The sequence below is a fragment of the Rana temporaria genome, chromosome 3 (assembly GCF_905171775.1).
Source record: "Rana temporaria chromosome 3, aRanTem1.1, whole genome shotgun sequence".
Lineage (NCBI taxonomy): Eukaryota > Metazoa > Chordata > Amphibia > Anura > Ranidae > Rana > Rana temporaria.
In genome coordinates this window covers 311,821,658-311,834,019 of record NC_053491.1, presented here as the reverse complement: position 1 = coordinate 311,834,019, position 12,362 = coordinate 311,821,658, and the positions used below count along the sequence as shown (strand labels likewise).

Here is a 12,362-nt window from a genome sequence, read left to right as displayed (position 1 = left end):
ACAAATATTCAATTTTTTTTGGCGCAAACCAATCAATATATGCTTATTGGGGTTTTTTTTTTTTTTTTTACCAAAAACATGTATTAGAATCCATTTATCATTTTATTTTTTGTTATTTATAACACAAAAAAAAAAAATGTAGAGGTGATCAAATACCACCAAAAGAAAGCTCTATTTGTGGGGGAAAAAAAGGATATACATTTTATTTGCATACATCGTTGCAACTGTCAGTTAAAGTAATGCGGTGCCATATTGCAAAAAACTTCCGGAGGCCAAGTGCCCTTAACTACTTGCCGACCAGCCGCCGTCATTCTACAGCGGCAGGTCGGCTCTCCTGGGCGAGAGCCCGTCATACTACGCCGGCTCTCTTTGCGGCCACTAGGGGTGCGTGACTCCTGTGCGGGTGCCCGGCGGGCGCGATCGCCGCCAGGCACCCGCGATTGCTCGTTACAGAGTGGGGACCGGGAGCTGTGTGTGTAAACACACAGCTCCCGGACCTGTCAGGGGGGGGAAATGCTGATCCTCTGTTCATACAATGTATGAACAGAAGATCAGTGTTTCTCCTAGTGAGGCCAGTAAGTAAGAACAGTAAGAACACACCCAGGGACATACTTAACCCCTTCCCCGCCCCCTAGTGTTAACCCCATTCACTGCCAGTGGCATTTTTATAGCACTGATCGCTATAAAAATGCCAATGGTCCCAAAAATGTGTCAAAAGTGTCCGAAGTGTCCGCCATAATGTCGCAGTACCGAAAAAAAATCGCTGATCGCCGCCATTACTAGTAAAATAAATATATTAATAAAAATGCCATAAAAATACCCCCTATTTTGTAAACGCTATAACTTTTGCGCAAACCAATCAATAAACGCTTATTGCGATTTTTTTTTACGAAAAATATGTAGAAGAATACGTATCGTCCTAAACAGAGGAAAAAAAAAAAGTTTTTTTATATATTTTTGGGGGATATTTATTATAGCAAAAAGTTAAAAATATAAATTTTTTTCAAAATTGACGCTCTATTTTTGTTTATAGCGCAAAAAATAAAAACCGCAGAGGTGATCAAATACCACCAAAAGAAAGCTCTATTTGTGGGAAAAAAAGGACGCCAATTTTGTTTGGGAGCCACGTTGCACGACCGCGCAATTGTCAGTTAAAGCGACGCAGTCCCAAATCGCAATAAGTGCTCTGGTCTTTGGGCAGCAATATGGTCCTGGGGTTAGGTGGTTAAGCCCCTCCCCTCCCACTATCATAAATCTCCCTGAAATGTCTCTCATTCTGAAATTTAAAAGTTGGTAGGGATGACAGAGGCTAATGTCTATCTAAAAAAACTATAATATATAATTCTGCTTTGTCCCTGTATATGAGACTGTTCTCTGTTTCTGTGCCTGGATAGTCATTCAACTTCACTGGGAGCTCTTTAGCTACACACCAAAGGAAGGAGCGACACAGTGTTTTGGTCTTACAAATAAAGCTTTGAAGGAAAAAAAAAAAAAAAAGCAGCCACGAAGCAGCAGTGAGAGTTCCTGGAGAGGGAGGGGACTGGAGCCATGGCTGAGCTGTATGTGAAGCCGGGTAAGAGGATATGGGGAGGGTGATGTGTGTGTATATAGATTCATGATGAAGGCTACCACTTCACTTGGGGCTCATTCAGTAAATCAGCTAGATGTGGTGGTTTGGACTTTACATGAAGGATCCAGTGTGCTGGGGACATATTCCTTGTCCTAAGCAGCATGTGTTGGGGGCTCATTCACATTGTCATCTGTATAGATCAACACAAACATGCAGAGAAAACGATTTTATCCTGGTCACAGTGCTGAGTTGGGCTGCTGTGCCTTGCGCTTTCATTGCTCCTCAGCGCATTACAAAGACTTGAATGAAGTGTCATTTTGTGACCCTTCCATAAAGTTAAAGTAGTACAGTAAAACCTTGGTTTGAGAGTAACTTGATTTGAGAGTGTTTTGCAAGACAAGCAAAATATTTTAATATATTTTGCCTTGATATACAAGTGATGTCTTGATATAAGAGTAGCGTCATGTCACAACTGAGTATAAAAAAGAGAGGAGCCTCTAAGGCCCCATTCACACCTAGGCGTTTTTACGCCTGAAGCGCACTGCTCACAAACGCCAGAGGGGAGAATTAACATTATTCCCTATGGTGACTGTTCACACCTGAACGCCCAAACGCCTGTCGCGCGAAGCTCAAACAAGTCCCGGACCTTTTTTTGTCGCGCGAATCGCGCGACAGAGGCGTTTGAGCGTTTTTTTTCCCCATAGAAAGTAATGGGAAACGCGCGTATTGAGCGACAACGGGCGTTTGCTATGGGCGTTTCGTCGCTTTAATCAATAGAACTTGTCGCCCATGCAGAAGATTAAAAAAAATCTACCAACATAGCAACAAGTGATGAAAAGATGATAATTTTTCCTATTGGCTAAAATAAGAAACGCCGAAGTACAAAAACGTCGCACGACGCTGTATGCAAACGCGCAAATAAGCATGAATACGCGCGAAAAAAAACGCCCGAAAAAACGACCGAACGCCCTACGCTCAGGTGTGAATGCAGCCTAAGTGTAGTAATATGGTTACATTTAATGAAGGTACAACATTTAGCAACTTATTGCTACACTTAGATGTGCCTCTCTTCTCTTTTATATCCTTTAACCACTTAAGCCCGGACCATTATGCAGGTAAAGGACCAGCCCCCTTTTTGCGATTCGGCACTGTGTCGCTTTAACAGAATTGCGTGGTCGTGCGACGTGGCTCCCAAACAAAATTTATGTCCTTTTTTTCCCCCACAAATAGAGCTTTTTTTTGTGGTATTTGATCACCTGCGGTTTTTATTTTTTGCGCTATAAACAAAAATAGAGCGACAATTTTTTAAAAAATTCAATATTTTTTACTTTTTGCTATAATAAATATCCCCCAAAAAAATGTATAAAAAAACATTTTTTTTCCTTAGTTTAGGCCGATACGTATTCTTCTACATATTTTTGGTAAGAAAAATTGCAATAAGTGTTTGATTGGTTTGCGCAAACGTTATAGCTTTTACAAAATAGGGGATAGTTTTATGGCATTTTTATTATTAATTTTTATTTTTACTAGTGGCGATAAGTGATTTTTTTTCGTGACTGCGACATTATGGCGGAAACTTTTGACACATTTTTGGGACCATTGTCATTTTCACGGCGAAAAGTGCTATACGTATGCACTAATTACTGTGAAAATTACACTGGCAGTGAAGGTGTTAACCAGGAGGGGGCACTGTAGGGGGTTTAGTGTGCCCTAAGGAAGTGTTCTTGCTGTGGGGGGCGTGGCTGTGCGTATGACATCACTGATCGTCAACACAGGGAACAGACGATCACTGACAGCCACACTAGGAAGCACGGGGAGAGGTTTGTTTAGACTTGCCTCTCCCCGTTCTTTCTCTCTGTGACCGCGGGCGTGGTCACGGAAGACAGGACCGGGTCCTTAAGGGGTTAAAAAAAATGCTTTGATATACAAGTGCTATGTATTGCAAGCATGTTTCTGAAACGAATTATGCTCGCAAACCAAGGTTTTACTGTACTTCTATTTAGGCAGTGCAACACCCCCCCACCCCCATCATACATGTTTGCTCAAGGGCTCCTTCACATAGGAGCTTAGCACCATTTGTCCCCCCCCCCTTTTTTTTTTTACTACTGCTCAGCTGTAAGCAGGCAAACCATAGAAAATAGGTACGCATTGGCTGTACACGCTCATCCGCACAACCAGGATTGACAGGTACGCATGGATGGGTGCCCGGACCCGGATGCACAGGTTCCATGTTCTGTGTCCATTGAGTCACGAGATTTACACAGCTCTGCCACACATCAGTTTTTGCCTTGGCCATTTCTTGCTGCTGTTTCTCTTTCACTTACAAGTCGCTTCCCCACCCTGTTACTTTACTCCTCCAATCCGCATACTTTTTTTATTCTAGCTTCTCCACCAGTCTTCATGCCCTGGTGGGTACTGCTGGCACTGCTTGTGGGTACTGCTGGCACTTTCGATGGGCACTGCTGGTGGGTATCCCTGGTGGATGGTACGCCTGGTGGTTAGTACTACTGGCTACTTCCTGGTGGGTACTGCTGCCATTGGTGGTGGGTACTGATGACATTGTTGATGGGTATCCCTGCAGTGCATTGCCAGCACCCATCTGCTTCTGAGTGGACATCAATTACCCTAGTGAGCTCACCTGGAGCGGCAGCTTTCTTACCTATCCCTGGTGGGTACTGATGGCATTGTTGGTGTGTACTGGTGGCATTGTTGGTGGGTACTGCTCACACTGCTGGTGGGTATCCCTGGTAGGTACTGCTGGCACTTTTGGTGAGTACTGCTGGCAAGGCTGGTGTGTTTTCCTGATGGATGGTATGGCTGGTGGTTATCCCTGGTGGATTCTACGTCTGGTGCGTATCCCTGGTGGATGGTACTGATGGTGGGTTCTGTTGGGTACTGCTGGCACTGTTGGGCATTCCTACTGGGTACTGCTGGCACTGTTGGGTATCCCTAGTGGGTACTGCTGGCACTGTTGGGTGTCCCTAGTGGGTACTGCTGGCACTGTTGGTGGGTACTGCTGGCACTGTTGGTGGGTACTGCTGGCACTGTTGGTGGGTACTGCTGGCACTGTTGGTGGGTACTACTGGCACTGTTGGTGGGTACTAGGGTTGTCCCGATACCACCTTTTTAGGACCGAGTACAAGTACCGATACTTTTTTTCAAGTACTCGCCGATACCGAATACCGATACTTTTTTTTAAATGTGTCCCCAAATGCAGCCATGTCCCCCCACATATGCAGCCGTGTCCCCAAATGCAGCCATGTCCCCCCACATATGCAGCCATGTCCCCCCACATATGCAGCCATGTCCCCCCACATATGCAGCCATGTCCCCCCACATATGCAGCCATGTCCCCCCACATATGCAGCCATGTCCCCCCACATATGCAGCCATGTTCCCCCATACCTAGATGCCGCCGCCGCCGCACGGGTTAAACAGCGTGCACGGAACATCACAGCTTTCATTTGAATAGCTGTAGTATTCCCCGCTGCGCCGCGTATAGACACTCCCCCTTGCTCGGGATTGGAGTGTCTATACGCGGCGCGGCGGGAAATACTACAGCTATTCAAATGAAAGCTGTGATATTCCCTGCACACTGTTTAACCCATGTGGCGGCGGCGGAATTGCGGTATGCGACGGGGTCGGAGGCGGCATTCGTTGAGGTGGCGGGGGGTGGGTGAATGGGGCAAGTATTCTATTTAGGTATCGGGGGTACAAGTACTCCCGCAAATACTCGGTATCGGTACCGATACCGATACTGGTATCGGTATCGGGACAACCCTAGTGGGTACTGCTGGCACTGTTGGTAGGTACTGCTGTCACTGTTGGTGGTAGAGCTGCACGATTAAAAAATAAAAAATTGTGATCTCGATTCAACCCTCTCCCGACCGCTATGCAGAATTCTCTGCTCACTCAGCTGGGCACTGCTGGTGGGTATCCCTGGTGGATGGTACGGCTGGTGGTTAGTACTACTGGCTACTTCCTGGTGGGTACTGATGACATTGTTGATGGGTATCCCTGGTGGGTACTGATGGCATTGTTGGTGGGTACTGGTGGCATTGTTGGTGGGTACTGCTGACACTGCTGGTGGGTATCCCTGGTAGGTACTGCTGGCACTTTTGGTGACCCCCGTGCACGGATGTTCATTCTCTCTGAGTTGTCAGGTAAAGGTAGACTTTTGCACTAATGTAGCCCTCCGTCTCTCTACATGCCTACATCTGTTTTACCTAAACCTATTGCTCTACTATGACTCTGATTAGTTAACATTGTTTGCATTGTTTGCTCTTACTCTCCTTTTCATGTTCCCCAGGTTGGCAGTTATGACGTTGTGTTTTTTTTTTTTTTTTTTTTTTTATTGCGCCTCCTGGTCTCACTGTACGCAATCTCAATGCCTCTCCCCGTTCACGAATTTATGCCAGCCGCATGACACCTCGCACCCTATTCTCGGGCTCTCAGGTTGCCAGGGTCGTGACATGGGGGGCGGCTCGTATAGTGACTCGCTTGTTTCCTCCCTTTCCCCATGCACCCACGTACCCCTACTATCTGTACCACCGGCCCTCCGTGACGAGGGCGGCACACTACACCTCTCCTCGGTGACATCCCTTCGCTCCAAACAGCGCAGTGATTTTTCTATAACTATCTCTCAAACCCCCCAACATGAAAATAATTTCCTGGAATGTGAAGGGACTTCGATCCCCTAACAAGAGAATGAAGGTCCTCTAAAAAGACTTAAAACGGACATTGCACTATTACAAGAGACCCATTTGTCAACATCTGATTTCTCACGCATGCAAAAACTTTGGGTGGGCACAGTCCTGGGCTCAGAAGCCATTGGTCGTAAGGCAGGAGTTCTGCTGTTTCACAAAAATCTCCCATGCTCGTTCCTCATGGTAAAATCAGATACCCAAGGTAGGCTATTATCGGCACATGTTAAAATAGGCTCCAAGGAACTGGTTATTTCTAATGTTTATGCCCCTAACAGTCCCGGTAAATCCTTTTACAGTGAACTCTCTTTGTGGCTGCTTCAAAACACCCACCTCCCCCATTTGGTTGGCGGTGACTTCAACGACACCTTACATCAAATTAATGACAGATCCTCACCCAAACACCTCAGACCATGCCCCCACCTCTGCACTCCCTCGCTCTTCGCATCCACTATGGACTCCCATCACCTTCAGGACCTCTGGCGCTTAACTCACCCCACTGACAGGGAATTTACATTTATTCCAACCCCCATGCCAATTTCACTAGAATAGACTATATTGTTGGTTCAGACGACTTAATCCCTATGGTAACCGCCGCCGACGTCCTTGACATTGCCATTTCTCCAGTCTCTGTCCAACTTGCCAACCTCGACCTACCACCGACCCCAAGATCTGGCGTTTCCCTTCTTACCTCCCTGCAAGGCATTCCTCAGGGGGCGAATCATATCCTATGCTACCTCCTTCAAAAGGAACACCTTGTCTAAGTACAAACTGGCCAGTTGCCTACTACACCAGGCACAAAGGGCTCTTTATTCCTCTGACTCCCCTGGCAACAGAGATGAATGGCATGCAGCCAAGAGATCTTTTGATACTTGGGCAGACACCCACGAATCAGTCAAAAAAGCAAATTTAGATGCCACCCTCCACAAATTTGGAAACAAATCGGGAAAACTACTCACTAGACTCTGTAAAGGATCCTTTCAACCCACTCATATTACGTCCCTGAGAGATTCTCACGGCACCGTTAATACCACACCACTAACGTTAAATAAGGCGATGCTCCAATACTACTCGGTCCTATACTCTCCAGACCCCATTGATAAGCAGGCGGCCAATGCTTTCCTAGAACACTTAGCAATTCCTAAAATCACTCCCTCCCAACTAGAAACTCTTAATGCTCCCATCTCTCTTGTCGAGATTTCGGACACCATTCGCAAACTTACCCCCTCTAAGGCCCCGGGACCCGACGGTTTCACCAGTGAATTCTACAAGACCCTACAAAATATAGTGGAACCCACCCTCCATAAAATCTACAGCGGCCCCTACCTCCCATCGGGAAACCAGGCCATTATCAAACTACTATCTAAGAAGGGAAAGGACCCCCTTGAGCCTGGGTCATATAGACCCATATCCCTACTTAACCTGGATGTCAAAATTCTATCCAAAATCATCACCAATAGGCTTTCTGACATCATCCCCTCTCTAATTCACCTGGCGCAATCAGGCTTTGTGAAAGGCAGGACAGCTACTCTGAACATTCACAAAGAGATGCTGGCATTGGAGCATGCTAAACAACACCCTGCCGGCGATTTTGCCACCGTCACCCTAGATGCGGAAAAAGCCGTCGATAATGTTAGCTTCGAACGGCCCCTTCTGCCATCTTATTGACGCCATGTACACTACCCCTTCGGCAAAACTAGTAGCTGCGGGCCTACTCTCGAATGAATTCCGCCTTCACAAGGGCACACGACAGGGCTGCCCTCTTTCCCCGCTTCTTTTTAATATTGCCCTAGAACCCCTTTCCAGACACCTTATTCAGAAAGCCCCCCTCCACGGTATACAGATTGGTGCTCATGAACTGCGCTCCTCTCTCTTTGCAGACGACGTCCTTATATTTTCGGCGGATCCCTCCTCTGACATGTCCACCATTAAACTAGTTTTTGATGAATTCCGCTCCTGCTCGGGTCTCCGGATCAATTATGGCAAAAGTTAAAAATTCTCCCCCTAGGTACTACGCCCGACCCCCCCCCCCCCCCGGACACGCCATTCTATTTTCTCTGTCGCTAAATCCCATATCACGTACCTCGGCATCAAAATTGGTAAAATGCCCTCCTCTCTGTACCACTTAAACTACTCCTCTTTGATCTCTAAAATTTCTCAGGAACTGGTGAACTGGTTGGATCTGCCCCTCTCGCTCCTGGGAAGATGTCACCTCGTGAAAATGGTCAGTTTTGCCAGGTTACTGTACCCGATGCAAACTATTCCTCTGCTCCTTCGCCATAAAGACATTAAGCTCATTGAATCGGCTATTTCCAAATTTATATGGCAAGGCAGGAGACCCCGCATAGCGAGTGAGTGAGAAACTTATATAGCGCAACACATGCAAACTGAAACGCCTCTGGGTGCTTGGTATCCATTCCCTGGGCCCTCAGAAGAGATGGATCTTGATCTTTCTCCTGAAGGCCAGGTGGTTTTCCTCCAGTCGGATGGTGGTTGGTAGAGCGTTCCATAGTCTGGGTCCTTGGACAGCAAATTTTCGTTCTCCTTTGGACTTGTATTTGGCTTTGGGTATCTGGAGTAGATTTTGGTTGGTGGATCGCAGAACGCGATTGGTGTTGTGAGCTTTTAGTTTTTCGCATAGATATTGGGGGGCATTTCCTTGAATACACTTATGCGTTAGACAGAGTGCTTTAAAAGTGATTCTGTCTTTTACGGGCCACCAATGAAGGGATCTCAACGAAGGTGAGATTGATTCCCATGTTTTTTTCCCAGTCACAAGTCGAGCAGCCGTATTTTGAACGACTTGCAGACGAGTGATTTGGTATTTTGGGAGTCAAAGATAGAGGGCATTTGCATAGTCAAGTCTGGAGTTGATAAGTGTCCCCACCACGACTGCTATGTATTTTTTTGGGATAAAGGGAGTGAGTCTGCATAGAAGGTGCAGCAGATGGTGCGATCTGCTGACTACTGACCCTATTTGTGCATCTATTGTCATGTAGGTGTCGAAGATGACTCCGAGACTTTTGACTTTGGTGCTGGGGGTGATGGATTGACCCAGAATGGGCAGGTGCGTCCATGTTGTTGCGGGATGAATCTTTCGATTGGCCTGAAACAGGAGAGCAAAAGAGCACAAAACTTTGTCATCCACTTTTCTATCAAAGAAAGGCATTTCTCTAGTCCGAGATAATGATCCTTTCTGTTGCAGATGCGAAAATATAGCTGTGTGTCATCTGCATAGGAGTGGTAAAGTAACTTCTGGTTGCTGATGATTTCAAAAAGAGGGCAGAGATAGATATTGAAGAGAACAGGCGACAGAGGGGATCCCTGGGGGACTCCGCATGACACTGTGCGTTTTTCAGAAGTGAAAGGGCCAAGTTTCACTATTTGTGATCGGTTTTCCAAGAAGGAGAACCACGATAAATCACATTCCGCAACTCCGGCTACTTCGACTAGCCGTGTCAGCAATAAATCGTGGTCTACCGTATCAAAAGCTGCGCTTAGGTCCAGCAGTACTAGAAGACAAGATTCTTCTTCGTCTGCGGCCTCTAGAGCGTCATCTCATATTTTGAGCAGTGCTGTTTCTGTCCCGTGACCCGGACGGAAACCGGACTGGAATGGGTCAAGTCATTTATGGGTGTCTAAGGCCCTGTACAGACGACCGGATCTGTCCGCTGATATTTGTCCGACGGACAGTTTCAGCGGACAGACCCGGTCGTGTGTAGGCCCGACCGGACAATTGTCCGGCGGATGGGACAGTTTCTAGCGGATCCAAATTTCTTAGCATGCTAAGAAATCTATCCGCTGGAAACCTGTCCGTCAGACGTGTTCGGTCGTCTGTACAGACTCACCGGACACGTCCGACCGACCGCCATCCCTCGCATGCATCGTACTGATTTGACGCATGCGTGGAAGATTTGAACTTCAAGGGCGCCCACGTCGGCGCGGCCACGCCCTGCGTATTGTTTACGCGCGGATTTCTGTCTGATGGTGTGTACAACCATCAGACAGAAATCTCCGGGCGGACATGTCTGCTGAAAATGGTCCGGCGGACCGTTTTCAGCGGATTGTCCATCTGTGTGTACGGGGCCTAAGTGATGTTGTAGCTGTTGTACAACTTCTTTCTCCATTACCTTGGAGAAGACATTCAGGCCTGTTATGGGGCGACGGTGGTTAGGGTCTTTGGGGTCGAGGGTGTTTTTTTTTAGAATTGGTTTGATTATACCTTGTTTCAGCAAGGGTGGCACCACGCCCTCTTTGAATGACTGGTTTATGAGCTGCATGATAGCTGGAGCCAAAATATCGGCACATTCTTTCAGCAGTTTGGTGGGGATGATATCATTGGGCGCTGTGCTATTTCGCAGAGTCCTGATGATATTTTTAGTGGCATCGATGGAAATGGGTTTTAGAGTGAAGTTAGGTGATTGTGGTGGAATTATGGGGGTATTAGGTCTGTGATTTAGGGGGGGGGGGGGTAGATGGAAGTTGTATTTTGCTGAATGCTTTCACGGATTCTTTCAATTTTGTTGATGAAATAATCCGATAATTCGTTGCAAAATTCTTGTGAATCAGAATTGGGGGCTTCTAGACAGACTGGGTTCATGGTCTTGGTAACTAGATTGAAGAGTTCATTGGGGCAGTTTAGGGCTTTTGTGATAATATTGGGAAAAAATTTTTTTTGGGCAATAAAGATTTCTTTATGGTATTTTTGGGTTATTATCTTATAAATGGTGTGGTTTTCCTCTGAAGAGCTTCTTTTCCAGGCTGCTTCAGCTCTTCTGCGCTCTTGCTTTAGCAACGACAGCTGGTCGTTAAACCAGCTGGAGTTGTTTTTCCGGATGCACGTTGTGCGTTTTGGCGCTACTAAGTCGGCTGACTGTAGCAGAGACTTGTTTATAGCATCAAGAGTTTCTGTGGCTGTTTGATGTAGTCGGATTGTTTTTATTTTGTTCCCTAATGTAGTTTTGAAGAGTTCCGAGTGGAGCTTCTTCTTAGATCTAGTCCAGTGTGTTGTCACCGGTTTTACCGTTTTTTTGGGGGGGGGCGTTTATGTTGATTGTGAATTTAGTGGCATGGTGATCAGTCCATGGTTGCGGCTCATTTTCCAGAATATTGATTTCCAGATCTTGTCTGAAAATGAGATCGAGCGTGTGACCTGAAGCATGTGTGGGCCCACATACTAGTTGCTGCAGACCTAATCCTTCCAAGTGGTCAATGCAGGCGTCGGCGACGGGGTCCTGTGAGGAGTTGGCCCAGAGGTTAAAATCCCCGAGCAGCAGGAGATGTTTGGTGTTTAGGGTATAGGTGGAGATGAACTCTGTCAATGACATGAGCAGGTGCGTTTTTGGACCCGTGGTCTATAGCACAGGAGTATGTGAACAGTGTCCTGGGGATTTGTTTGAAGTTGCAGAGGAGGGTTTCCATGAATGGAAGTGAGTACTGAAGGCCTGGTTTAGTGATCGAGAGGTGAGTTTTGTGGATCACCGCCAGGCCTCCTCCTCTTTGCCCCACTCTGTTTTCTGTTAGAATGCGATAATTCTCTGGCACCAATTCTCCTAGAATGGTGTTACAGTCGGCTGTGAGCCAGCTTTCTGTGATAAAAAGGCAGTCTAAAGCAGGGCTCGACAAATCCCGGGCGCCAGAAATAGGGTCCTGGCGACTTGGCTTGGAAGGGGGGCTGGTGCCATCTGGTGGTGAGCCGTTGGTATTACAAGTTATTACCACCAGATGTGAGCTGGCGCCATCTGGTGGTGGCCGTTGGTATTACAAGTTAAGCATTACAAGTTAAGCAGCAATTCTAATGTTATTTTTCTCTATTTTCACTGCCATCTTCTTCCCTCTAATTAGAACCCCCAAACATTATATATATTTTTTATCCTAACACCCTAGAGAATAAAATGGGGATCGTTGCAATACTTTCTGTCACGCCGTATTTGCGCAGCGGTCTTACAAGCGCACTTTTTTTGAGAAAAAATTACACTTTTAATTAAAAAATAAGACAACAGTAAAGTTATCCCCATTTTTTTTATATATATTATGAAAGATAATGTTACGAACATACCGAACATGTCATGCTTCAAAATTGCGTCCGC

At 46.5% G+C, this 12,362-nt stretch overlaps 1 protein-coding gene across 1 annotated transcript in view; it reads left to right on the top strand.

Moving 5' to 3' along the window:
- Positions 1–1,473: 1,473 nt before the first annotated feature.
- The window catches only part of SRA1 (steroid receptor RNA activator 1), a 65,078-nt gene continuing 54,189 nt past the window's right edge, over positions 1,474–12,362 (top strand). The window contains exon 1 of the mRNA XM_040344806.1: positions 1,474–1,573. Coding sequence (XP_040200740.1) covers positions 1,549–1,573 — 25 coding nt within the window. The 5' untranslated portion in view covers positions 1,474–1,548. The remainder of the gene's footprint in view (positions 1,574–12,362) is intronic.